The 27,393-nt window shown below is 54.3% G+C and overlaps 4 protein-coding genes across 4 annotated transcripts; all 4 read left to right on the top strand.

Moving 5' to 3' along the window:
- Positions 1 to 644: 644 nt before the first annotated feature.
- LOC135577357 (uncharacterized) lies at positions 645 to 2,508 on the top strand. The gene is made up of 2 exons (XM_065046636.1): positions 645 to 1,110; positions 1,269 to 2,508. Exon 2 carries the CDS (start codon positions 1,356 to 1,358, stop codon positions 2,409 to 2,411), a length of 1,056 nt encoding a protein of 351 aa, XP_064902708.1. The 5' UTR covers positions 645 to 1,110; positions 1,269 to 1,355; the 3' UTR covers positions 2,412 to 2,508.
- Positions 2,509 to 6,257: 3,749 nt separating this feature from the next.
- Positions 6,258 to 7,833, top strand: LOC135577353 (uncharacterized). The gene is made up of 2 exons (XM_065046633.1): positions 6,258 to 6,532; positions 6,691 to 7,833. Exon 2 carries the CDS (start codon positions 6,778 to 6,780, stop codon positions 7,831 to 7,833), a length of 1,056 nt encoding a protein of 351 aa, XP_064902705.1. The 5' UTR covers positions 6,258 to 6,532; positions 6,691 to 6,777.
- A 9,296-nt stretch (positions 7,834 to 17,129) lies between these two features.
- On the top strand, positions 17,130 to 18,972 carry LOC135577356 (uncharacterized). Its single transcript, XM_065046635.1, has 2 exons — positions 17,130 to 17,337; positions 17,496 to 18,972. Exon 2 carries the CDS (start codon positions 17,583 to 17,585, stop codon positions 18,636 to 18,638), a length of 1,056 nt encoding a protein of 351 aa, XP_064902707.1. The 5' UTR covers positions 17,130 to 17,337; positions 17,496 to 17,582; the 3' UTR covers positions 18,639 to 18,972.
- A 3,487-nt stretch (positions 18,973 to 22,459) lies between these two features.
- On the top strand, positions 22,460 to 24,091 carry LOC135577355 (uncharacterized). The gene is made up of 2 exons (XM_065046634.1): positions 22,460 to 22,704; positions 22,863 to 24,091. Exon 2 carries the CDS (start codon positions 22,950 to 22,952, stop codon positions 24,003 to 24,005), a length of 1,056 nt encoding a protein of 351 aa, XP_064902706.1. The 5' UTR covers positions 22,460 to 22,704; positions 22,863 to 22,949; the 3' UTR covers positions 24,006 to 24,091.
- The last annotated feature ends 3,302 nt before the right edge of the window (positions 24,092 to 27,393 follow it).

Below are 27,393 nucleotides of genomic sequence, written 5' to 3'. Positions count from 1 at the left end.
TAATGAAGTTACTGAATTAAGGATTATGTCATTAAGAAGTTGGTGTTCCTGAAGATACAGCTAAGAGTGGACAAGGAAACTTAAAGGACTTCAAATAGGGTTTCTTTGGCTTTTCAAACAGTCCACACAAATGCAGCGTTTTTATTAATTCAACCATTCTGTGGCTTTCCTTTCAGGAAAGGACCTGCATGCTGTCAGAGATGAAGGCGTCAGCGGTTGAAGCTTGCTTAGCATGGTACTCTTCCAATTCTGAAGTCTTCAGGCAGTTAGGACAGCTTTTCAACTGAACAGTGTAAGGCAGAAGGAGAAGACAAGCACAGCTTCAATCCCAGCCCTGTGGGGACCAATTGTAAATTTGCAATTGGACTTTCTTCAGATGACCTAGATGCTGCTTTGTTATTTTAGAGACGTTCTCTGGACGGAGGCCTGTCCTTGTACACATGCCGATGGAACAACGGTTGCCAAAAAAAGCCTGCAGAGAGAACACGTGCCTGGTTTAGTGTTCCCCTCCAGTCAGAGAGCACCAAGGCAACCCATCCCGCTTCTTTGTGAGAATGCAGAACAATTGTGCAGCCCTACAACTAGAACCACAGTGCTGTTGTGCCTATCACCACCAATCCGGTGAGGCTGCAGAGAAAAAAAATTCCCTGTTTAGAAACTAAAGGAGCAAGTCAAAGACACATGTTGCAGGTGACCAAGCTTGGGCAGCAGGGAAACGTAGAAGCAAAAACGATAAACAAGGTGCTCTTTTTTCTCCTGCTGTCGTGCACATGCAGGGTTGCAGCCCGGCTGGGACATCACCAAGCGGTGGAGGGTGACGTCAGCGAGCCACGGACTGTGACATCGCCGAGCCACGGACTGTGACCTCGCGTCCTCGCTGCTTATCTCCGGGCGCCGGCAGAGCCTGGCTCAGCCTGGCTCGTGCCTGGACTCCTGCCGAGCAGCCTGCGAGGCGTGGACGTCAGAGCGAGGCTTCTCCTGGTGCTGGGTGGTGCTTTGGGGGCTGCTGGTGGCAGCTCTCGCTCCCATCCCAGAGCCATCCCCCGTGTTTCCCCAGCCCTGCCTGCTTCAGGCAGCCGGGCACCGCGGCACACACTTGCAGCAGCGGAGGTGAGCTGTGCGGGAAACGTCCCCGGGCTGGCTGTGGGGTGGCCGATGGGGCTTGCGGAGCCGGCAGGGTGTCCTGCTCGAGTTGCCCGGGCATTCCTTGCTCCCTTTTCCTCCCCTGCACGGGACAGCCAAGGACCGTGGCCTCTCTCCTTTCGCAGTGCTCAAGCCCTTTGGCAGCACCGGGACCAGCCAGGGGAAGCAGCTGTTGCTCCTCAGCTCTCCCCAACCCGCTGCACAGCACAACCATGGCCAGCGAGACAGCGTGGAGCTGCCCCATCTGCCGGGAAGCTCGCAAGGCCGTCACCTTCGTGCAGCCCTGCCGGCACCAGTTCTGCGTGGGCTGCATCCTGCGCTGGGCTAAGAGGACATCAACTTGCCCACTCTGCAGAGGCCAGATGGAGGAGATCGAGATCTCTGTGCAGGGAGATGACTGCCTGTGTGTCGGCATGTCCCCTGCACAGCCAGCCCTGGCCAGCACCCAGGCAAGCGCAGCTCCCAGCCGCCCGGTCAGCAGCAGCCGCTCTGGCCCCGCGGCGTCCCCTCTGTTCTTTGTCATGGGGACGCCGTTCCCGGAAGAGCAGGGGGCTGTGGAGACGGAGGACACGGCGGCCGTGGACGGGCTCCTGCCCCAGGTCTGGGCAGGGCTTTTCCGGCAACACCAGCACCTCCTGGAGCCCGTGCTGCCCTGGCTCAGCCTGCAGCTGGACGCCATCTATGAGGAGCAGTGGTGGCTGGCGGTGGCAACACGGAGGATGATCCTGTACGCCCTGTGCTGCCACGGGCTGGACGAGGAGGCCCTGGTCCAGTGCATGGAGCCCCAGCTCCAGGAAAATGCAGCACCGCTGGTGCGTGGCCTCATCCAGGTCATCGTGGAGCGCTGCAGCGAGGACGCCTGGAGGCTGCTGTGCTCCTACGGGGCCGAGGAGGAGGACTACGGCCGCGCAACCAGCCCCAGCCCCAGCAGCTCCCACGTGGGGACTCCCGACCCCAGGCTGGCCCCCACCAGCCCTGCGGGCTCCGACGTGGAGGATGAAGCCAGCACGTCGGAGGCCGCCCTGCGCAGGGCTCCCAGCTGCCTTCCATCTGCGCCCGGGCCCGCGCAGCAGGAGCAGCCCCAGCAGGAGCCGGGGCAGGTGGCGCCTACAGGACCCTCTGCCCAAGGCTGCAGCCGCAGCCCCTCCGCTGCCAGCCAGGGCACGGACCCCTTGCCCAGGGGGCCCCGGCGCCCCACAAAGAGGAGGAACCCCGGTCCCCAGGACTCTCCCCAGCCCCGCAAGAGGCCGCCGCGCCGGAGGCACTAGCGGGGTTCCAGCTTCCGGTAGCGGAAGCAAAAGCAAATAAACTTCTGTTTCCTTGACACAGTCTCTGGGTGCTGCTTTCTCCCCCTTTTCCTGGAGCCTTTCCCTGCCCCCGCGCCAACCGTGGCTGGCACCTGCCTGCTGGGGGGCACGGCCATGGGTCCCCACAGCCCCAGGGCCATGTGGGTGGTGCCACCTCCCCAGGAAACCCTGATGCAGACACACACCTACAGCGAGGGCAGAGCAGGTGTGAAGTGCCTACAAACCCCATTACAAGCACAGAGGAGCCACAGGGATGGTGAAATCTCTCTATCTCTCTCTTTTCTCTTTCCTTCCTTCCTTCCTTCCTTCCTTCCTTCCTTCCTTCCTTCCTTCCTTCCTTCCTTCCTTCCTTCCTTCCTTCCTTCCTTCCTTCCTTCCTTCCTTCCTTCCTTCCTTCCCTCCCTCCCTCCTTCCTTCCTTCCTTCCTTTCTCTGTTTCTCTCCTTGTCTCTCTCTTTCTTCCTTTTCATTTGCCAATTAGGCAAACTGCAAAATAAATGCCTTTTTTTAATGGATCCTAACTATTGTGCGTACTCTTTTCCAACCAAGGGGACCGAAGAACCTGAGTCACCTCTGCCCCCACCCATACCTCTGCGCAGGACTTGACTCTGCACCACAAAGTTCATCTCCGGTTTGGGTGGGGTCCCTTGACTCCAAAACCTCCGTCTGATGCTCCTTTTGGAATTTTATGATACGACAGGCTGATTTTAAACCACCAAAACGTCATGAATGATGATCAGGGAGGTGCAACGACGAGGGACGATCTGACACAGGGAAGCCATACCATAAATGCGAAAGACCAATTTAAAAATTCGCATGCTGCAAAGTGATGTCACAGAAGCAGCATACGTTTCTCCTTGTTCATTGTATGGAGCCCAGTAGAAAGAAAACGATCAAGCTGTTTCCTGGGGCTGCCATAGTTAGCCTCTGGATAAAAGACAGAAAGAGAAAACACCAGCAATTCTTTCCCTGTCAAAAGCTGATTTGCCACGCTGGAACTAGAGAGAAAGTCTGGATGCAAATCTCTGCCCCAGGCTTTGAATGTCTCTGTTTTCGGTGGTCACTCTGAGTTTTTTGAGAGGCTCATCCAGGGCTGAAACAGACCCATGGCAGGTACCTGCTCCAGACAAATTCCCTGCCACCTGGCACTGGCTCTTCTGATGCCCTTTGATGGAAAGCTCACACCCGCCTCCTCTTTTGGCCAACTCGGGATTCTCTGGGTGCTGTCTTCTGACGCAGAGGAGTCAATATCCCTTGTACACCTTGTAGGCTCGTCATAGGGAAATGAAGGACAGAAATGGAAAGCAGCGTATGGAGTACACCTCCCATGTGTCACGGAAGCTGTAGAGCTCTGGGAGCCATCGCTTTGTGTGGTAGCTGTGCTTTCCTGGGGGTTGCCCACCAGCTCTTAAACATTTCTCCAAAAAGTCTTTCCGTAAAACAGCAGCCTATCAATATGTTAAATGAAAGTCTGAAAGCACGAACGCCTGAGGAAACGGTGTTAGGAAATGCTGGAGAAGATGAAGGCAGCATGTGCACGGCCCGCCTGCCAGCAGCATGGCTGGTACACAGAAGCCCTGTGGCCAAAGGCTATCCAAGGTGCCTTTGGTAAAAGAGAAACCCTTTTGCTCTGCTCAGCGGTGACAGGATCTTCGGTCCTGGGTCAGATCACAGAAGGAAATGCTGGTGATGTCACACAACTCCCCCTGACTTGCAGTCCCACTTGTTTTCTTCCTCAACGCTGGATTAACACTCCTGAAATTGGCGGTCACTTGCATACGGATCACCACAGGCCTCAGAAAGGAAGGAATTTTTTTTCCAAAGCAGAGGTCTTTTTACAACAGATACAGGAGAAAAGACAGCGACTGTGCTGTCCACAAGGAACTTTCTTCTTCCTTCCCAGCTGGTTTTCTCTAGAGAAACACTGTGAAAAATGGCACCGAACTAGAAAGTGAGGAACAACAGAAAAAAAAGACAGAGGAGGAGAGCGAGCGAGCACTTGGAATTGCAAGTGGAAGCCCTCTTCGACTTTGTATTGTAAGGATAACTTTATTTGTATTGTAAGGATAACTCCTTCGTTTTGCTTGGTGAGCTTGTCATTTATCTCATGGCACTCAAACATCCCTGGCTTCAATGGATCTCACCTCGATTTGTACCCACACCGGCAAAGAGATCACAAATGCCCTGGACCCACCCTCCGTTAGGATGAATGGCAACTGCACCGTCTAGCAGTGGCAGCACCTAATTTTAAGGATTCTGCATGCATCTTGAGGCAAGCCCAACATTCCCCAGATGACCCGCCTGAGCCTTTTACTTGATGTCTTTAATGACACCTCTGGGAAACCTTCTCCAGAAAAGCAAGGAGCTGCTGAGGTGAAGAGGATGAGAGGTTTGGTTTGGTATGGGTGCAGCTGGCTGGGCATCCCTGCTCACACGGAGCCTTTGATCCGCAGTACCTTTCTGAATTTGCCAAGCCAGATAAACCACTCCTCAAATTCCAGAGGCCCTGCCCTGATAGAGAGCATGGCCTCTGTGGTTTAGTCCTCTCTATCTATCAGCCTCCTTCTCTCTCTTTTTTTCCTTCTCCTCACATGTCTCATTCAAGAGCTCATTTCTCTGCAGCACATCCCAGGAAACACGCTTGGCCTTCCCAGATCTTCTACCAATAACAGAGAATTAAATCTCTCCTACACTTTCTTCTGCAAGCGTCCCCTGGGTCAGCCCATGATGTTTTAGTTTTCTGTTGCTGGAGATGTTGTGTTCCCAACACAACCGCACTTTTTAGGCAGAGGTTCTCCCGGGTCCGTTGTTCAACAGGCCAGAGAACCACGCTTCTCCTGAACTAAAAACTTTCCAGGGGTCCTTGGCCTGAAATTCTGCTTTTGTGCATCTCTTTCTGTTATCTGTCCATCCTCAAAATTGTCTTGGAAGGGCATGAGAGCAACAGAAGACTCTAATGAAGTTACTGAATTAAGGATTATGTCATTAAGAAGTTGGTGTTCCTGAAGATACAGCTAAGAGTGGACGAGGAAACTTAAAGGACTTCAAATAGGGTTTCTTTGGCTTTTCAAACAGTCCACACAAATGCAGGGTTTGTAGCGTTCATACGCGTTTTTATTAATTCAACCATTCTGTGGCTTTCCTTTCAGGAAAGGACCTGCATGTTGTCAGAGATGAAGGCGTCAGCGGTTGAAGCTTGCTTAGCACGGTACTCTTCCAATTCTGAAGTCTTCACGCAGTTAGGACAGCTTTTCAACTGAACAGTGTAAGGCAGAAGGAGAAGACAAGCACAGCTTCAATCCCAGCCCTGTGGGGACCAATTGTAAATTTGCAATTGGACTTTCTTCAGATGACCTAGATGCTGCTTTGTTATTTTAGAGGCGTTCTCTGGACGGAGGCCTGTCCTTGTACACATGCCGATGGAACAACGGTTGCCAAAAAAAGCCTGCAGAGAGAACACGTGCCTGGTTTAGTGTTCCCCTCCAGTCAGGGAGCACCAAGGCAACCCATCCCGCTTCTTTGTGAGAATGCAGAACAATTGTGCAGCCCTACAACTAGAACCACAGTGCTGTTGTGCCTATCACCACCAATCCGGTGAGGCTGCAGAGAAGAAAAATTCCCTGTTTAGAAACTAAAGGAGCAAGTCAAAGGCACATGTTGCAGGTGACCAAGCTTGGGCAGCAGGGAAACGTAGAAGCAAAAACGATAAACAAGGTGCTCTTTTTTCTCCTGCTGTCGTGCACATGCAGGGTTGCAGCCCGGCTGGGACATCACCAAGCGGTGGAGAGTGACGTCAGCGAGCCACGGACTGTGACATCGCCGAGCCACGGACTGTGACCTCGCATCCTCGCTGCTTATCTCCGGGCGCCGGCAGAGCCTGGCTCAGCCTGGCTCGTGCCTGGACTCCTGCCGAGCAGCCTGCGAGGCGTGGACGTCAGAGCGAGGCTTCTCCTGGTGCTGGGTGGTGCTTTGGGGGCTGCTGGTGGCAGCTCTCGCTCCCATCCCAGAGCCATCCCCCGTGTTTCCCCAGCCCTGCCTGCTTCAGGCAGCCGGGCACCGCGGCACACACTTGCAGCAGCGGAGGTGAGCTGTGCGGGAAACGTCCCCGGGCTGGCTGTGGGGTGGCCGATGGGGCTTGCGGAGCCGGCAGGGTGTCCTGCTCGAGTTGCCCGGGCATTCCTTGCTCCCTTTTCCTCCCCTGCACGGGACAGCCAAGGACCGTGGCCTCTCTCCTTTCGCAGTGCTCAAGCCCTTTGGCAGCACCGGGACCAGCCAGGGGAAGCAGCTGTTGCTCCTCAGCTCTCCCCAACCCGCTGCACAGCACAACCATGGCCAGCGAGACAGCGTGGAGCTGCCCCATCTGCCGGGAAGCTCGCAAGGCCGTCACCTTCGTGCAGCCCTGCCGGCACCAGTTCTGCGTGGGCTGCATCCTGCGCTGGGCTAAGAGGACATCAACTTGCCCACTCTGCAGAGGCCAGATGGAGGAGATCGAGATCTCTGTGCAGGGAGATGACTGCCTGTGTGTCGGCATGTCCCCTGCACAGCCAGCCCTGGCCAGCACCCAGGCAAGCGCAGCTCCCAGCCGCCCGGTCAGCAGCAGCCGCTCTGGCCCCGCGGCGTCCCCTCTGTTCTTTGTCATGGGGACGCCGTTCCCGGAAGAGCAGGGGGCTGTGGAGACGGAGGACACGGCGGCCGTGGACGGGCTCCTGCCCCAGGTCTGGGCAGGGCTTTTCCGGCAACACCAGCACCTCCTGGAGCCCGTGCTGCCCTGGCTCAGCCTGCAGCTGGACGCCATCTATGAGGAGCAGTGGTGGCTGGCGGTGGCAACACAGAGGATGATCCTGTACGCCCTGTGCTGCCACGGGCTGGACGAGGAGGCCCTGGTCCAGTGCATGGAGCCCCAGCTCCAGGAAAATGCAGCACCGCTGGTGCGTGACCTCATCCAGGTCATCGTGGAGCGCTGCAGCGAGGACGCCTGGAGGCTGCTGTGCTCCTACGGGGCCGAGGAGGAGGACTACGGCCGCGCAACCAGCCCCAGCCCCAGCAGCTCCCACGTGGGGACTCCCGACCCCAGGCTGGCCCCCACCAGCCCTGCGGGCTCCGACGTGGAGGATGAAGCCAGCACATCGGAGGCCGCCCTGCGCAGGGCTCCCAGCTGCCTTCCATCTGCGCCCGGGCCTGCGCAGCAGGAGCAGCCCCAGCAGGAGCCGGGGCAGGTGGCGCCTACAGGACCCTCTGCCCAGTGCTGCAGCCGCAGCCCCTCCGCTGCCAGCCAGGGCACGGACCCCTTGCCCAGGGGGCCCCGGCGCCCCCCAAAGAGGAGGAACCCCGGCCCCCAGGACTCTCCCCAGCCCCGCAAGAGGCCGCCGCGCCGGAGGCACTAGCGGGGTTCCAGCTTCCGGTAGTGGAAGCAAAAGCAAATAAACTTCTGTTTCCTTGACACAGTCTCTGGGTGCTGCTTTCTCCCCCTTTTCCTGGGGCCTTTCCCTGCCCCCGCGCCAACCGTGGCCGGCACCTGCCTGCTGGGGGGCACAGCCATGGGTCCCCACAGCCCCAGGGCCATGTGGGTGATGCCACCTCCCCAGGAAACCCTGATGCAGACACACACCTACAGCGAGGGCAGAGCAGGTGTGAAGTGCCTACAAACCCCATTACACGCACAGAGGAGCCACAGGGATGGTGAAATCTCTCTATCTCTCTCTTCTCTCTTTCCTTCCTTCCTTCCTTCCTTCCTTCTTTCCTTCCTTCCTTCCTTCCTTCCTTCCTTCCTTCCTTCCTTCCTTCCTTCCTTCCTTCCTTCCTTCCTTTCTTCCTTTCTTCCTTTCTCCCTTCCATCCCTCCTTCCTTCCTTCCTTCCTTTCTCTGTTTCTCTCCTTCTCTCTCTCTTTCTTCCTTTTCATTTGCCAATTAGGCAAACTGCAAAATAAATGCCTTTTTTTAATGGATCCTAACTATTGTGTGTACTCTTTTCCAACCAAGGGGACCGAAGAACCTGAGTCACCTCTGCCCCCACCCATACCTCTGCGCAGGACTTGACTCTGCACCAAAAAGTTCATCTCCGGTTTGGGGTCCCTTGACTCCAAAACCTCCGTCTGATGCTCCTTTTGGAATTTTATGATACGACAGGCTGATTTTAAACCACCAAAACGTCATGAATGATGATCAGGGAGGTGCAACGACGAGGGACGATCTGACACAGGGAAGCCATACCATAAATGCGAAAGACCAATTTAAAAATTCGCATGCTGCAAAGTGATGTCACAGAAGCAGCATACGTTTCTCCTTGTTCATAGTATGGAGCCCAGTAGAAAGAAAACGATCAAGCTGTTTCCTGGGGCTGCCATAGTTAGCCTCTGGATAAAAGACGGAAAGAGAAAACACCAGCAATTCTTTCCCTGTCAAAAGCTGATTTGCCACGCTGGAACTAGAGAGAAAGTCTGGATGCAAATCTCTGCCCCAGGCTTTGAATGTCTCTGTTTTCGGTGGTCACTCTGAGTTTTTTGAGAGGCTCATCCAGGGCTGAAACAGACCCATGGCAGGTACCTGCTCCAGACAAATTCCCTGCCACCTGGCACTGGCTCTTCTGATGCCCTTTGATGGAAAGCTCACACCCGCCTCCTCTTTTGGCCAACTCGGGATTCTCTGGGTGCTGTCTTCTGACACAGAGGAGTCAATATCCCTTGTACACCTTGTAGGCTCGTCATAGGGAAATGAAGGACAGAAATGGAAAGCAGCGTATGGAGTACACCTCCCATGTGTCACGGAAGCTGTAGAGCTCTGGGAGCCATCGCTTTGTGTGGTAGCTGTGCTTTCCTGGGGGTTGCCCACCAGCTCTTAAACATTTCTCCAAAAAGTCTTTCCGTAAAACAGCAGCCTATCAATATGTTAAATGAAAGTCTGAAAGCATGAACGCCTGAGGAAACGGTGTTAGGAAATGCTGGAGAAGATGAAGGCAGCATGTGCACGGCCCGCCTGCCAGCAGCATGGCTGGTACACAGAAACCCTGTGGCCAAAGGCTATCCAAGGTGCCTTTGGTAAAAGAGAAACCCTTTTGCTCTGCTCAGCGGTGACAGGATCTTCGGTCCTGGGTCAGATCACAGAAGGAAATGCTGGTGATGTCACACAACTCCCCCTGACTTGCAGTCCCACTTGGTTTCTTCCTCAGCGCTGGATTAACACTCCTGAAATTGGCGGTCACTTGCATACGGATCACCACAGGCCTCAGAAAGGAAGGAATTTTTTTTCCAAAGCAGAGTTCTTTTTACAACAGATACAGGAGAAAAGACAGCGACTGTGCTGTCCACAAGGAACTTTCTTCTTCCTTCCCAGCTGGTTTTCTCTAGAGAAACACTGTGAAAAATGGCACCGAACTAGAAAGTGAGGAACAACAGAAAAAAAAGACAGAGGAGGAGAGCGAGCGAGCACTTGGAATTGCAAGTGGAAGCCCTCTTCGACTTTGTATTGTAAGGATAACTTTATTTGTATTGTAAGGATAACTCCTTCGTTTTGCTTGGTGAGCTTGTCATTTATCTCATGGCACTCAAACATCCCTGGCTTCAATGGATCTCACCTCGATTTGTACCCACACCGGCAAAGAGATCACAAATGCCCTGGACCCACCCTCCGTTAGGATGAATGGCAACTGCACCGTCTAGCAGTGGCAGCACCTAATTTTAAGGATTCTGCGTGCATCTTGAGGCAAGCCCAACATTCCCCAGATGACCCGCCTGAGCCCTTTTACTTGATGTCTTTAATGACACCTCTGGGAAACCTTCTCCATAAAAGCAAGGAGCTGCTGAGGTGAAGAGGATGAGAGGTTTGGTTTGGTACGGGTGCAGCTGGCTGGGCATCCCTGCTCACATGGAGCCTTTGATCCGCAGTACCTTTCTGAATTTGCCAAGCCAGATAAACCACTCCTCAAATCCTACAAGCCCTGCCCTGATAGAGAGCATGGCCTCTGTGGTTTAGTCCTCTCTATCTATCAGCCTCCTTCTCTCTCTTTTTTTCCTTCTCCTCACACGTCTCATTCAAGAGCTCATTTCTCTGCAGCACATCCCAGGAAACACGCTTGGCCTTCCCAGATCTTCTACCAATCACAGAGAATTAAATCTCTCCTACACTTTCTTCTGCAAGTGTCCCCTGGGTGAGCCCATGATGTTTAAGTTTTCTGTTGCTGGAGATGTTGTGTTCCCAACACAACCGCACTTTTTAGGCAGAGGTTCTCCCGGGTCCGTTGTTCAACAGGCCAGAGAACCACGCTTCTCCTGAACTAAAAACTTTCCAGGGGTCCTTGGCCTGAAATTCTGCTTTTGTGCATCTCTTTCTGTTATCTGTCCATCCTCAAAATTGTCTTGGAAGGGCATGAGAGCAACAGAAGACTCTAATGAAGTTACTGAATTAAGGATTATGTCATTAAGAAGTTGGTGTTCCTGAAGATACAGCTAAGAGTGGACGAGGAAACTTAAAGGACTTCAAATAGGGTTTCTTTGGCTTTTCAAACAGTCCACACAAATGCAGGGTTTGTAGCGTTCATACGCGTTTTTATTAATTCAACCATTCTGTGGCTTTCCTTTCAGGAAAGGACCTGCATGCTGTCAGAGATGAAGGCGTCAGCGGTTGAAGCTTGCTTAGCATGGTACTCTTCCAATTCTGAAGTCTTCACGCAGTTAGGACAGCTTTTCAACTGAACAGTGTAAGGCAGAAGGAGAAGACAAGCACAGCTTCAATCCCAGCCCTGTGGGGACCAATTGTAAATTTGCAATTGGACTTTCTTCAGATGACCTAGATGCTGCTTTGTTATTTTAGAGACGTTCTCTGGACGGAGGCCTGTCCTTGTACACATGCAGATGGAACAACGGTTGCCAAAAAAAGCCTGCAGAGAGAACACGTGCCTGGTTTAGTGTTCCCCTCCAGTCAGAGAGCACCAAGGCAACCCATCCCGCTTCTTTGTGAGAATGCAGAACAATTGTGCAGCCCTACAAGTAGAACCACAGTGCTGTTGTGCCTATCACCACCAATCCGGTGAGGCTGCAGAGAAGAAAAATTCCCTGTTTAGAAAATAAAGGAGCAAGTCAAAGACACATGTTGCAGGTGACCAAGCTTGGGCAGCAGGGAAACGTAGAAGCAAAAACGATAAACAAGGTGCTCTTTTTTCTCCTGCTGTCGTGCACATGCAGGGTTGCAGCCCGGCTGGGACATCACCAAGCGGTGGAGGGTGACGTCAGCGAGCCACGGACTGTGACATCGCCGAGCCACGGACTGTGACCTCGCATCCTCGCTGCTTATCTCCGGGCGCCGGCAGAGCCTGGCTCAGCCTGGCTCGTGCCTGGACTCCTGCCGAGCAGCCTGCGAGGCGTGGACGTCAGAGCGAGGCTTCTCCTGGTGCTGGGTGGTGCTTTGGGGGCTGCTGGTGGCAGCTCTCGCTCCCATCCCAGAGCCATCCCCCGTGTTTCCCCAGCCCTGCCTGCTTCAGGCAGCCGGGCACCGCGGCACACACTTGCAGCAGCGGAGGTGAGCTGTGCGGGAAACGTCCCCGGGCTGGCTGTGGGGTGGCCGATGGGGCTTGCGGAGCCGGCAGGGTGTCCTGCTCGAGTTGCCCGGGCATTCCTTGCTCCCTTTTCCTCCCCTGCACGGGACAGCCAAGGACCGTGGCCTCTCTCCTTTCGCAGTGCTCAAGCCCTTTGGCAGCACCGGGACCAGCCAGGGGAAGCAGCTGTTGCTCCTCAGCTCTCCCCAACCCGCTGCACAGCACAACCATGGCCAGCGAGACAGCGTGGAGCTGCCCCATCTGCCGGGAAGCTCGCAAGGCCGTCACCTTCGTGCAGCCCTGCCGGCACCAGTTCTGCGTGGGCTGCATCCTGCGCTGGGCTAAGAGGACATCAACTTGCCCACTCTGCAGAGGCCAGATGGAGGAGATCGAGATCTCTGTGCAGGGAGATGACTGCCTGTGTGTCGGCATGTCCCCTGCACAGCCAGCCCTGGCCAGCACCCAGGCAAGCGCAGCTCCCAGCCGCCCGGTCAGCAGCAGCCGCTCTGGCCCCGCGGCGTCCCCTCTGTTCTTTGTCATGGGGACGCCGTTCCCGGAAGAGCAGGGGGCTGTGGAGACGGAGGACACGGCGGCCGTGGACGGGCTCCTGCCCCAGGTCTGGGCAGGGCTTTTCCGGCAACACCAGCACCTCCTGGAGCCCGTGCTGCCCTGGCTCAGCCTGCAGCTGGACGTCATCTATGAGGAGCAGTGGTGGCTGGCGGTGGCAACACGGAGGATGATCCTGTACGCCCTGTGCTGCCACGGGCTGGACGAGGAGGCCCTGGTCCAGTGCATGGAGCCCCAGCTCCAGGAAAATGCAGCACCGCTGGTGCGTGACCTCATCCAGGTCATCGTGGAGTGCTGCAGCGAGGACGCCTGGAGGCTGCTGTGCTCCTACGGGGCCGAGGAGGAGGACTACGGCTGCGCAACCAGCCCCAGCCCCAGCAGCTACCACGTGGGGACTCCTGACCCCAGGCTGGCCCCCACCAGCCCTGCAGGCTCCGACGTGGAGGATGAAGCCAGCACGTCGGAGGCCGCCCTGCGCAGGGCTCCCAGCTGCCTTCCATCTGCGCCCGGGCCTGCGCAGCAGGAGCAGCCCCAGCAGGAGCCGGGGCAGGTGGCGCTGGCAGGTCCCTCTGCCCAGGGCTGCAGCCGCAGCCCCTCCGCTGCCGGCCAGGGCACGGACCCCTTGCCCAGGGGGCCCCGGCGCCCCCCAAAGAGGAGGAACCCCGGTCCCCAGGACTCTCCCCAGCCCCGCAAGAGGCCGCCGCGCCGGAGGCACTAGCGGGGTTCCAGCTTCCGGTAGCGGAAGCAAAAGCAAATAAACTTCTGTCTCCTTGACACAGTCTCTGGGTGATGCTTTCTCCCCCTATTCCTGGGGCCTTTCCCTGTCCCCGCGCCAACCGTGGCTGGCACCTGCCTGCTGGGGGGCACGGCCATGGGTCCCCACAGCCCCAGGGCCATGTGGGTGGTGCCACCTCCCCAGGAAACCCTGATGCAGACACACACCTACAGCGAGGGCAGAGCAGGTGTGAAGTGCCTACAAACCCCATTACAAGCACAGAGGAGCCACAGGGATGGTGAAATCTCTCTATCTCTCTCTTTTCTCTTTCCTTCCTTCCTTCCTTCCTTCCTTCCTTCCTTCCTTCCTTCCTTCCTTCCTTCCTTCCTTCCTTCCTTTCTTCCCTCCCTCCTTCCTTCCTTCCTTTCTCTGTTTCTCTCCTTGTCTTTCTCTTTCTTCCTTTTCATTTGCCAATTAGGCAAACTGCAAAATAAATGCCTTTTTTTAATGGATCGTAACTATTGTGTGTACTCTTTTCCAACCAAGGGGACCGAAGAACCTGAGTCACCTCTGCCCCCACCCATACCTCTGCGCAGGACTTGACTCTGCACCACAAAGTTCATCTCCGGTTTGGGTGGGGTCTCTTGACTCCAAAAGCTCCATATGATGCTCCTTTTGGAATTTTATGATACGACAGGCTGATTTTAAACCAACAAAACGTCATGAATGATGATCAGGGAGGTGCAACGACGAGGGACGATCTGACACAGGGAAGCCATACCATAAATGCGAAAGACCAATTTAAAAATTCGCATGCTGCAAAGTGATGTCACAGAAGCAGCATACGTTTCTCCTTGTTCATTGTATGGAGCCCAGTAGAAAGAAAACGATCAAGCTGTTTCCTGGGGCTGCCATAGTTAGCCTCTGGATAAAAGACAGAAAGAGAAAACACCAGCAATTCTTTCCCTGTCAAAAGCTGATTTGCCACGCTGGAACTAGAGAGAAAGTCTGGATGCAAATCTCTGCCCCAGGCTTTGAATGTCTCTGTTTTCGGTGGTCACTCTGAGTTTTTTGAGAGGCTCATCCAGGGCTGAAACAGACCCATGGCAGGTACCTGCTCCAGACAAATTCCCTGCCACCTGGCACTGGCTCTTCTGATGCCCTTTGATGGAAAGCTCACACCCGCCTCCTCTTTTGGCCAACTCGGGATTCTCTGGGTGCTGTCTTCTGACACAGAGGAGTCAATATCCCTTGTACACCTTGTAGGCTCGTCATAGGGAAATGAAGGACAGAAATGGAAAACAGCGTATGGAGTACACCTCCCATGTGTCACGGAAGCTGTAGAGCTCTGGGAGCCATCGCTTTGTGTGGTAGCTGTGCTTTCCTGGGCGTTGCCCACCAGCTCTTAAACATTTCTCCAAAAAGTCTTTCCGTAAAACAGCAGCCTATCAATATGTTAAATGAAAGTCTGAAAGCATGAACGCCTGAGGAAACGGTGTTAGGAAATGCTGGAGAAGATGAAGGCAGCATGTGCACGGCCCGCCTGCCAGCAGCATGGCTGGTACACAGAAACCCTGTGGCCAAAGGCTATCCAAGGTGCCTTTGGTAAAAGAGAAACCCTTTTGCTCTGCTCAGCGGTGACAGGATCTTCGGTCCTGGGTCAGATCACAGAAGGAAATGCTGGTGATGTCACACAACTCCCCCTGACTTGCAGTCCCACTTGTTTTCTTCCTCAGCGCTGGATTATCACTCCTGAAATTGGCGGTCACTTGCATACGGATCACCACAGGCCTCAGAAAGTAAGGAATTTTTTTTCCAAAGCAGAGTTCTTTTTACAACAGATACAGGAGAAAAGACAGCGACTGTGCTGTCCACAAGGAACTTTCTTCTTCCTTCCCAGCTGGTTTTCTCTAGAGAAACACTGTGAAAAATGGCACCAAACTAGAAAGTGAGGAACAACAGAAAAAAAAGACAGAGGAGGAGAGCGAGCGAGCACTTGGAATTGCAAGTGGAAGCCCTCTTCGACTTTGTATTGTAAGGATAACTTTATTTGTATTGTAAGGATAACTCCTTCGTTTTGCTTGGTGAGCTTGTCATTTATCTCATGGCACTCAAACATCCCTGGCTTCAATGGATCTCACCTCGATTTGTACCCACACCGGCAAAGAGATCACAAATGCCCTGGACCCACCCTCCGTTAGGATGAATGGCAACTGCACCGTCTAGCAGTGGCAGCACCTAATTTTAAGGATTCTGCATGCATCTTGAGGCAAGCCCAACATTCCCCAGACGACCCGCCTGAGTCTTTTACTTGATGTCTTTAATGACACCTCTGGGAAACCTTCTCCATAAAAGCAAGGAGCTGCTGAGGTGAAGAGGATGAGAGGTTTGGTTTGGTATGGGTGCAGCTGGCTGGGCATCCCTGCTCACACGGAGCCTTTGATCCGCAGTACCTTTCTGAATTTGCCAGGCCAGATAAACCACTCCTCAAATCCTACAAGCCCTGCCCTGATAGAGAGCATGGCCTCTGTGGTTTAGTCCTCTCTATCTATCAGCCTCCTTCTCTCTCTTTTTTTCCTTCTCCTCACACGTCTCATTCAAGAGCTCATTTCTCTGCAGCACATCCCAGGAAACACGCTTGGCCTTCCCAGATCTTCTACCAATCACAGAGAATTAAATCTCTCCTACACTTTCTTCTGCAAGTGTCCCCTGGGTGAGCCCATGATGTTTAAGTTTTCTGTTGCTGGAGATGTTGTGTTCCCAACACAACCGCACTTTTTAGGCAGAGGTTCTCCCGGGTCCGTTGTTCAACAGGCCAGAGAACCACGCTTCTCCTGAACTAAAAACTTTCCAGGGGTCCTTGGCCTGAAATTCTGCTTTTGTGCATCTCTTTCTGTTATCTGTCCATCCTCAAAATTGTCTTGGAAGGGCATGAGAGCAACAGAAGACTCTAATGAAGTTACTGAATTAAGGATTATGTCATTAAGAAGTTGGTGTTCCTGAAGATACAGCTAAGAGTGGACGAGGAAACTTAAAGGACTTCAAATAGGGTTTCTTTGGCTTTTCAAACAGTCCACACAAATGCAGGGTTTGTAGCGTTCATACGCGTTTTTATTAATTCAACCATTCGGTGGCTTTCCTTTCAGGAAAGGACCTGCATGCTGTCAGAGATGAAGGCGTCAGCGGTTGAAGCTTGCTTAGCATGGTACTCTTCCAATTCTGAAGTCTTCACGCAGTTAGGACAGCTTTTCAACTGAACAGTGTAAGGCAGAAGGAGAAGACAAGCACAGCTTCAATCCCAGCCCTGTGGGGACCAATTGTAAATTTGCAATTGGACTTTCTTCAGATGACCTAGATGCTGCTTTGTTATTTTAGAGACGTTCTCTGGACGGAGGCCTGTCCTTGTACACATGCAGATGGAACAACGGTTGCCAAAAAAAGCCTGCAGAGAGAACACGTGCCTGGTTTAGTGTTCCCCTCCAGTCAGAGAGCACCAAGGCAACCCATCCCGCTTCTTTGTGAGAATGCAGAACAATTGTGCAGCCCTACAAGTAGAACCACAGTGCTGTTGTGCCTATCACCACCAATCCGGTGAGGCTGCAGAGAAGAAAAATTCCCTGTTTAGAAAATAAAGGAGCAAGTCAAAGACACATGTTGCAGGTGACCAAGCTTGGGCAGCAGGGAAACGTAGAAGCAAAAACGATAAACAAGGTGCTCTTTTTTCTCCTGCTGTCGTGCACATGCAGGGTTGCAGCCCGGCTGGGACATCACCAAGCGGTGGAGGGTGACGTCAGCGAGCCACGGACTGTGACATCGCCGAGCCACGGACTGTGACCTCGCGTCCTCGCTGCTTATCTCCGGGTGCCGGCAGAGCCTGGCTCAGCCTGGCTCGTGCCTGGACTCCTGCCGAGCAGCCTGCGAGGCGTGGACGTCAGAGCGAGGCTTCTCCTGGTGCTGGGTGGTGCTTTGGGGGCTGCTGGTGGCAGCTCTCGCTCCCATCCCAGAGCCATCCCCCGTGTTTCCCCAGCCCTGCCTGCTTCAGGCAGCCGGGCACCGCGGCACACACTTGCAGCAGCGGAGGTGAGCTGTGCGGGAAACGTCCCCGGGCTGGCTGTGGGGTGGCCGATGGGGCTTGCGGAGCCGGCAGGGTGTCCTGCTCGAGTTGCCCGGGCATTCCTTGCTCCCTTTTCCTCCCCTGCACGGGACAGCCAAGGACCGTGGCCTCTCTCCTTTCGCAGTGCTCAAGCCCTTTGGCAGCACCGGGACCAGCCAGGGGAAGCAGCTGTTGCTCCTCAGCTCTCCCCAACCCGCTGCACAGCACAACCATGGCCAGCGAGACAGCGTGGAGCTGCCCCATCTGCCGGGAAGCTCGCAAGGCCGTCACCTTCGTGCAGCCCTGCCGGCACCAGTTCTGCGTGGGCTGCATCCTGCGCTGGGCTAAGAGGACATCAACTTGCCCACTCTGCAGAGGCCAGATGGAGGAGATCGAGATCTCTGTGCAGGGAGATGACTGCCTGTGTGTCGGCATGTCCCCTGCACAGCCAGCCCTGGCCAGCACCCAGGCAAGCGCAGCTCCCAGCCGCCCGGTCAGCAGCAGCCGCTCTGGCCCCGCGGCGTCCCCTCTGTTCTTTGTCATGGGGACGCCGTTCCCGGAAGAGCAGGGGGCTGTGGAGACGGAGGACACGGCGGCCGTGGACGGGCTCCTGCCCCAGGTCTGGGCAGGGCTTTTCCGGCAACACCAGCACCTCCTGGAGCCCGTGCTGCCCTGGCTCAGCCTGCAGCTGGACGCCATCTATGAGGAGCAGTGGTGGCTGGCGGTGGCAACACAGAGGATGATCCTGTACGCCCTGTGCTGCCACGGGCTGGACGAGGAGGCCCTGGTCCAGTGCATGGAGCCCCAGCTCCAGGAAAATGCAGCACCGCTGGTGCGTGACCTCATCCAGGTCATCGTGGAGCGCTGCAGCGAGGACGCCTGGAGGCTGCTGTGCTCCTACGGGGCCGAGGAGGAGGACTACGGCCGCGCAACCAGCCCCAGCCCCAGCAGCTCCCACGTGGGGACTCCCGACCCCAGGCTGGCCCCCACCAGCCCTGCGGGCTCCGACGTGGAGGATGAAGCCAGCACGTCGGAGGCCGCCCTGCGCAGGGCTCCCAGCTGCCTTCCATCTGCGCCCGGGCCCGCGCAGCAGGAGCAGCCCCAGCAGGAGCCGGGGCAGGTGGCGCCTACAGGACCCTCTGCCCAGGGCTGCAGCCGCAGCCCCTCCGCTGCCGGCCAGGGCACGGACCCCTTGCCCAGGGGGCCCCGGCGCCCCCCAAAGAGGAGGAACCCCGGTCCCCAGGACTCTCCCCAGCCCCGCAAGAGGCCGCCGCGCCGGAGGCACTAGCGGGGTTCCAGCTTCCGGTAGTGGAAGCAAAAGCAAATAAACTTCTGTTTCCTTGACACAGTCTCTGGGTGCTGCTTTCTCCCCCTTTTCCTGGAGCCTTTCCCTGCCCCCGCGCCAACCGTGGCTGGCACCTGCCTGCTGGGGGGCACGGCCATGGGTCCCCACAGCCCCAGGGCCATGTGGGTGGTGCCACCTCCCCAGGAAACCCTGATGCAGACACACACCTACAGCGAGGGCAGAGCAGGTGTGAAGTGCCTACAAACCCCATTACAAGCACAGAGGAGCCACAGGGATGGTGAAATCTCTCTATCTCTCTCTTTTCTCTTTCCTTCCTTCCTTCCTTCCTTCCTTCCTTCCTTCCTTCCTTCTTTCCTTTCTCCCTTCCATCCCTCCTTCCTTCCTTCCTTCCTTTCTCTGTTTCTCTCCTTGTCTCTCTCTTTCTTCCTTTTCATTTGCCAATTAGGCAAACTGCAAAATAAATGCCTTTTTTTAATGGATCCTAACTATTGTGTGTACTCTTTTCCAACCAAGGGGACCGAAGAACATGAGTCACCTCTGCCCCCACCCATACCTCTGCGCAGGACTTGACTCTGCACCACAAAGTTCATCTCCGGTTTGGGTGGGGTCTCTTGACTCCAAAAGCTCCATATGATGCTCTTTTTGGAATTTTATGATACGACAGGCTGATTTTAAACCAACAAAACGTCATGAATGATGATCAGGGAGGTGCAACGACGAGGGACGATCTGACACAGGGAAGCCATACCATAAATGCGAAAGACCAATTTAAAAATTCGCATGCTGCAAAGTGATGTCACAGAAGCAGCATACGTTTCTCCTTGTTCATTGTATGGAGCCCAGTAGAAAGAAAACGATCAAGCTGTTTCCTGGGGCTGCCATAGTTAGCCTCTGGATAAAAGACAGAAAGAGAAAACACCAGCAATTCTTTCCCTGTCAAAAGCTGATTTGCCACGCTGGAACTAGAGAGAAAGTCTGGATGCAAATCTCTGCCCCAGGCTTTGAATGTCTCTGTTTTCGGTGGTCGGCTCTCAGTTTTTTGAGAGGCTCATCCAGGGCTGAAACAGACCCATGGCAGGTACCTGCTCCAGACAAATTCCCTGCCACCTGGCACTGGCTCTTCTGATGCCCTTTGATGGAAAGCTCACACCCGCCTCCTCTTTTGGCCAACTCGGGATTCTCTGGGTGCTGTCTTCTGACACAGAGGAGTCAATATCCCTTGTACACCTTGTAGGCTCGTCATAGGGAAATGAAGGACAGAAATGGAAAACAGCGTATGGAGTACACCTCCCATGTGTCACGGAAGCTGTAGAGCTCTGGGAGCCATCGCTTTGTGCGGTAGCTGTGCTTTCCTGGGGGTTGCCCACCAGCTCTTAAACATTTCTCCAAAAAGTCTTTCCGTAAAACAGCAGCCTATCAATATGTTAAATGAAAGTCTGAAAGCATGAACGCCTGAGGAAACGGTGTTAGGAAATGCTGGAGAAGATGAAGGCAGCATGTGCACGGCCCGCCTGCCAGCAGCATGGCTGGTACACAGAAGCCCTGTGGCCAAAGGCTATCCAAGGTGCCTTTGGTAAAAGAGAAACCCTTTTGCTCTGCTCAGCGGTGACAGGATCTTCGGTCCTGGGTCAGATCACAGAAGGAAATGCTGGTGATGTCACACAACTCCCCCTGACTTGCAGTCCCACTTGTTTTCTTCCTCAGCGCTGGATTAACACTCCTGAAATTGGCGGTCACTTGCATACGGATCACCACAGGCCTCAGAAAGGAAGGAATTTTTTTTCCAAAGCAGAGTTCTTTTTACAACAGATACAGGAGAAAAGACAGCGACTGTGCTGTCCACAAGGAACTTTCTTCTTCCTTCCCAGCTGGTTTTCTCTAGAGAAACACTGTGAAAAATGGCACCAAACTAGAAAATGAGGAACAACAGAAAAAAAAGACAGAGGAGGAGAGCGAGCGAGCACTTGGAATTGCAAGTGGAAGCCCTCTTCGACTTTGTATTGTAAGGATAACTTTATTTGTATTGTAAGGATAACTCCTTCGTTTTGCTTGGTGAGCTTGTCATTTATCTCATGGCACTCAAACATCCCTGGCTTCAATGGATCTCACCTCGATTTGTACCCACACCGGCAAAGAGATCACAAATGCCCTGGACCCACCCTCCGTTAGGATGAATGGCAACTGCACCGTCTAGCAGTGGCAGCACCTAATTTTAAGGATTCTGCATGCATCTTGAGGCAAGCCCAACATTCCCCAGACGACCCGCCTGAGTCTTTTACTTGATGTCTTTAATGACACCTCTGGGAAACCTTCTCCATAAAAGCAAGGAGCTGCTGAGGTGAAGAGGATGAGAGGTTTGGTTTGGTACGGGTGCAGCTGGCTGGGCATCCCTGCTCACACGGAGCCTTTGATCCGCAGTACCTTTCTGAATTTGCCAGGCCAGATAAACCACTCCTCAAATCCTACAAGCCCTGCCCTGATAGAGAGCATGGCCTCTGTGGTTTAGTCCTCTCTATCTATCAGCCTCCTTCTCTCTCTTTTTTTCCTTCTCCTCACATGTCTCATTCAAGAGCTCATTTCTCTGCAGCACATCCCAGGAAACACGCTTGGCCTTCCCAGATCTTCTACCAATCACAGAGAATTAAATCTCTCCTACACTTTCTTCTGCAAGTGTCCCCTGGGTGAGCCCATGATGTTTAAGTTTTCTGTTGCTGGAGATGTTGTGTTCCCAACACAACCGCACTTTTTAGGCAGAGGTTCTCCCGGGTCCGTTGTTCAACAGGCCAGAGAACCACGCTTCTCCTGAACTAAAAACTTTCCAGGGGTCCTTGGCCTGAAATTCTGCTTTTGTGCATCTCTTTCTGTTATCTGTCCATCCTCAAAATTGTCTTGGAAGGGCATGAGAGCAACAGAAGACTCTAATGAAGTTACTGAATTAAGGATTATGTCATTAAGAAGTTGGTGTTCCTGAAGATACAGCTAAGAGTGGACGAGGAAACTTAAAGGACTTCAAATAGGGTTTCTTTGGCTTTTCAAACAGTCCACACAAATGCAGGGTTTGTAGCGTTCATACGCGTTTTTATTAATTCAACCATTCTGTGGCTTTCCTTTCAGGAAAGGACCTGCATGCTGTCAGAGATGAAGGCGTCAGCGGTTGAAGCTTGCTTAGCATGGTACTCTTCCAATTCTGAAGTCTTCACGCAGTTAGGACAGCTTTTCAACTGAACAGTGTAAGGCAGAAGGAGAAGACAAGCACAGCTTCAATCCCAGCCCTGTGGGGACCAATTGTAAATTTGCAATTGGACTTTCTTCAGATGACCTAGATGCTGCTTTGTTATTTTAGAGACGTTCTCTGGACGGAGGCCTGTCCTTGTACACATGCAGATGGAACAACGGTTGCCAAAAAAAGCCTGCAGAGAGAACACGTGCCTGGTTTAGTGTTCCCCTCCAGTCAGAGAGCACCAAGGCAACCCATCCCGCTTCTTTGTGAGAATGCAGAACAATTGTGCAGCCCTACAAGTAGAACCACAGTGCTGTTGTGCCTATCACCACCAATCCGGTGAGGCTGCAGAGAAGAAAAATTCCCTGTTTAGAAACTAAAGGAGCAAGTCAAAGACACATGTTGCAGGTGACCAAGCTTGGGCAGCAGGGAAACGTAGAAGCAAAAACGATAAACAAGGTGCTCTTTTTTCTCCTGCTGTCGTGCACATGCAGGGTTGCAGCCCGGCTGGGACATCACCAAGCGGTGGAGAGTGACGTCAGCGAGCCACGGACTGTGACATCGCCGAGCCACGGACTGTGACCTCGCGTCCTCGCTGCTTATCTCCGGGCGCCGGCAGAGCCTGGCTCAGCCTGGCTCGTGCCTGGACTCCTGCCGAGCAGCCTGCGAGGCGTGGACGTCAGAGCGAGGCTTCTCCTGGTGCTGGGTGGTGCTTTGGGGGCTGCTGGTGGCAGCTCTCGCTCCCATCCCAGAGCCATCCCCCGTGTTTCCCCAGCCCTGCCTGCTTCAGGCAGCCGGGCACCGCGGCACACACTTGCAGCAGCGGAGGTGAGCTGTGCGGGAAACGTCCCCGGGCTGGCTGTGGGGTGGCCGATGGGGCTTGCGGAGCCGGCAGGGTGTCCTGCTCGAGTTGCCCGGGCATTCCTTGCTCCCTTTTCCTCCCCTGCACGGGACAGCCAAGGACCGTGGCCTCTCTCCTTTCGCAGTGCTCAAGCCCTTTGGCAGCACCGGGACCAGCCAGGGGAAGCAGCTGTTGCTCCTCAGCTCTCCCCAACCCGCTGCACAGCACAACCATGGCCAGCGAGACAGCGTGGAGCTGCCCCATCTGCCGGGAAGCTCGCAAGGCCGTCACCTTCGTGCAGCCCTGCCGGCACCAGTTCTGCGTGGGCTGCATCCTGCGCTGGGCTAAGAGGACATCAACTTGCCCACTCTGCAGAGGCCAGATGGAGGAGATCGAGATCTCTGTGCAGGGAGATGACTGCCTGTGTGTCGGCATGTCCCCTGCACAGCCAGCCCTGGCCAGCACCCAGGCAAGCGCAGCTCCCAGCCGCCCGGTCAGCAGCAGCCGCTCTGGCCCCGCGGCGTCCCCTCTGTTCTTTGTCATGGGGACGCCGTTCCCGGAAGAGCAGGGGGCTGTGGAGACGGAGGACACGGCGGCCGTGGACGGGCTCCTGCCCCAGGTCTGGGCAGGGCTTTTCCGGCAACACCAGCACCTCCTGGAGCCCGTGCTGCCCTGGCTCAGCCTGCAGCTGGACGCCATCTATGAGGAGCAGTGGTGGCTGGCGGTGGCAACACAGAGGATGATCCTGTACGCCCTGTGCTGCCACGGGCTGGACGAGGAGGCCCTGGTCCAGTGCATGGAGCCCCAGCTCCAGGAAAATGCAGCACCGCTGGTGCGTGACCTCATCCAGGTCATCGTGGAGCGCTGCAGCGAGGACGCCTGGAGGCTGCTGTGCTCCTACGGGGCCGAGGAGGAGGACTATGGCCGCGCAACCAGCCCCAGCCCCAGCAGCTCCCACGTGGGGACTCCCGACCCCAGGCTGGCCCCCACCAGCCCTGCGGGCTCCGACGTGGAGGATGAAGCCAGCACGTCGGAGGCCGCCCTGCGCAGGGCTCCCAGCTGCCTTCCATCTGCGCCCGGGCCCGCGCAGCAGGAGCAGCCCCAGCAGGAGCCGGGGCAGGTGGCGCCTACAGGACCCTCTGCCCAGGGCTGCAGCCGCAGCCCCTCCGCTGCCGGCCAGGGCACGGACCCCTTGCCCAGGGGGCCCCGGCGCCCCCCAAAGAGGAGGAACCCCGGTCCCCAGGACTCTCCCCAGCCCCGCAAGAGGCCGCCGCGCCGGAGGCACTAGCGGGGTTCCAGCTTCCGGTAGTGGAAGCAAAAGCAAATAAACTTCTGTTTCCTTGACACAGTCTCTGGGTGCTCCTTTCTCCCCCTTTTCCTGGAGCCTTTCCCTGCCCCCGCGCCAACCGTGGCTGGCACCTGCCTGCTGGGGGGCACGGCCATGGGTCCCCACAGCCCCAGGGCCATGTGGGTGGTGCCACCTCCCCAGGAAACCCTGATGCAGACACACACCTACAGCGAGGGCAGAGCAGGTGTGAAGTGCCTACAAACCCCATTACAAGCACAGAGGAGCGACAGGGATGGTGAAATCTCTCTCTCTCTTTTCTCTTTCCTTCCTTCCTTCCTTCCTTCCTTCCTTCCTTCCTTCCTTCCTTCCTTCCTTCTTTCCTTTCTCCCTTCCATCCCTCCTTCCTTCCTTCCTTCCTTTCTCTGTTTCTCTCCTTCTCTCTCTCTTTCTTCCTTTTCATTTGCCAATTAGGCAAACTGCAAAATAAATGCCTTTTTTTAATGGATCGTAACTATTGTGTGTACTCTTTTCCAACCAAGGGGACCGAAGAACATGAGTCACCTCTGCCCCCACCCATACCTCTGCGCAGGACTTGACTCTGCACCACAAAGTTCATCTCCGGTTTGGGTGGGGTCTCTTGACTCCAAAAGCTCCATATGATGCTCCTTTTGGAATTTTATGATACGACAGGCTGATTTTAAACCAACAAAACGTCATGAATGATGATCAGGGAGGTGCAACGACGAGGGACGATCTGACACAGGGAAGCCATACCATAAATGCGAAAGACCAATTTAAAAATTCGCATGCTGCAAAGTGATGTCACAGAAGCAGCATACGTTTCTCCTTGTTCATTGTATGGAGCCCAGTAGAAAGAAAACGATCAAGCTGTTTCCTGGGGCTGCCATAGTTAGCCTCTGGATAAAAGACAGAAAGAGAAAACACCAGCAATTCTTTCCCTGTCAAAAGCTGATTTGCCACGCTGGAACTAGAGAGAAAGTCTGGATGCAAATCTCTGCCCCAGGCTTTGAATGTCTCTGTTTTCGGTGGTCGGCTCTCAGTTTTTTGAGAGGCTCATCCAGGGCTGAAACAGACCCATGGCAGGTACCTGCTCCAGACAAATTCCCTGCCACCTGGCACTGGCTCTTCTGATGCCCTTTGATGGAAAGCTCACACCCGCCTCCTCTTTTGGCCAACTCGGGATTCTCTGGGTGCTGTCTTCTGACACAGAGGAGTCAATATCCCTTGTACACCTTGTAGGCTCGTCATAGGGAAATGAAGGACAGAAATGGAAAACAGTATGGAGTACACCTCCCATGTGTCACGGAAGCTGTAGAGCTCTGGGAGCCATCGCTTTGTGCGGTAGCTGTGCTTTCCTGGGGGTTGCCCACCAGCTCTTAAACATTTCTCCAAAAAGTCTTTCCGTAAAACAGCAGCCTATCATATGTTAAATGAAAGTCTGAAAGCATGAACGCCTGAGGAAACGGTGTTAGGAAATGCTGGAGAAGATGAAGGCAGCATGTGCACGGCCCGCCTGCCAGCAGCATGGCTGGTACACAGAAGCCCTGTGGCCAAAGGCTATCCAAGGTGCCTTTGGTAAAAGAGAAACCCTTTTGCTCTGCTCAGCGGTGACAGGATCTTCGGTCCTGGGTCAGATCACAGAAGGAAATGCTGGTGATGTCACACAACTCCCCCTGACTTGCAGTCCCACTTGGTTTCTTCCTCAGCGCTGGATTAACACTCCTGAAATTGGCGGTCACTTGCATACGGATCACCACAGGCCTCAGAAAGGAAGGAATTTTTTTTCCAAAGCAGAGTTCTTTTTACAACAGATGCAGGAGAAAAGACAGCGACTGTGCTGTCCACAAGGAACTTTCTTCTTCCTTCCCAGCTGGTTTTCTCTAGAGAAACACTGTGAAAAATGGCACCAAACTAGAAAGTGAGGAACAACAGAAAAAAAAGACAGAGGAGGAGAGCGAGCGAGCACTTGGAATTGCAAGTGGAAGCCCTCTTCGACTTTGTATTGTAAGGATAACTTTATTTGTATTGTAAGGATAACTCCTTCGTTTTGCTTGGTGAGCTTGTCATTTATCTCATGGCACTCAAACATCCCTGGCTTCAATGGATCTCACCTCGATTTGTACCCACACCGGCAAAGAGATCACAAATGCCCTGGACCCACCCTCCGTTAGGATGAATGGCAACTGCACCGTCTAGCAGTGGCAGCACCTAATTTTAAGGATTCTGCGTGCAACTTGAGGCAAGCCCAACATTCCCCAGATGACGCGCCTGAGTCTTTTACTTGATGTCTTTAATGACACCTCTGGGAAACCTTCTCCATAAAAGCAAGGAGCTGCTGAGGTGAAGAGGATGAGAGGTTTGGTTTGGTACGGGTGCAGCTGGCTGGGCATCCCTGCTCACACGGAGCTTTTGATCCGCAGTACCTTTCTGAATTTGCCAGGCCAGATAAACCACTCCTCAAATCCTACAAGCCCTGCCCTGATAGAGAGCATGGCCTCTGTGGTTTAGTCCTCTCTATCTATCAGCCTCCTTCTCTCTCTTTTTTTCCTTCTCCTCACACGTCTCATTCAAGAGCTCATTTCTCTGCAGCACATCCCAGGAAACACGCTTGGCCTTCCCAGATCTTCTACCAATCACAGAGAATTAAATCTCTCCTACACTTTCTTCTGCAAGTGTCCCCTGGGTGAGCCCATGATGTTTAAGTTTTCTGTTGCTGGAGATGTTGTGTTCCCAACACAACCGCACTTTTTAGGCAGAGGTTCTCCCGGGTCCGTTGTTCAACAGGCCAGAGAACCACGCTTCTCCTGAACTAAAAACTTTCCAGGGGTCCTTGGCCTGAAATTCTGCTTTTGTGCATCTCTTTCTGTTATCTGTCCATCCTCAAAATTGTCTTGGAAGGGCATGAGAGCAACAGAAGACTCTAATGAAGTTACTGAATTAAGGATTATGTCATTAAGAAGTTGGTGTTCCTGAAGATACAGCTAAGAGTGGACGAGGAAACTTAAAGGACTTCAAATAGGGTTTCTTTGGCTTTTCAAACAGTCCACACAAATGCAGGGTTTGTAGCGTTCATGTCTTCTCCCTCCCTCCTTCCTTCCTTCCTTCCTACCTTCCTTCCTTCCTTCCTTCCTTCCTTCCTTCCTTCCTTCCTTCCTTCCTTCCTTCCTTCCTTCCTTCCTTCCTTCCTTCCTTCCTTCCTTCCTTCCTTCCTTCCTTCCTTTCTCTCCTTCTCTCTTTCTCTCCTTCTCTCTCTCTTTCTTCCTTTTCATTTGTCAATTAGGCAAACTGCAAAATAAATGCCTTTTTTAAATGGATCCTGACTATTGTGTGTACTCTTTTCCAACCAGAGGGAACGAAGAACCTGCTA

This window comes from Columba livia, chromosome Z (genome assembly GCF_036013475.1).
Source record: "Columba livia isolate bColLiv1 breed racing homer chromosome Z, bColLiv1.pat.W.v2, whole genome shotgun sequence".
In the NCBI taxonomy this organism is placed as follows: domain Eukaryota; kingdom Metazoa; phylum Chordata; class Aves; order Columbiformes; family Columbidae; genus Columba; species Columba livia.
Note: the sequence above shows the minus strand (reverse complement) of the source record. Positions and strands in the feature narration are given on the sequence as shown.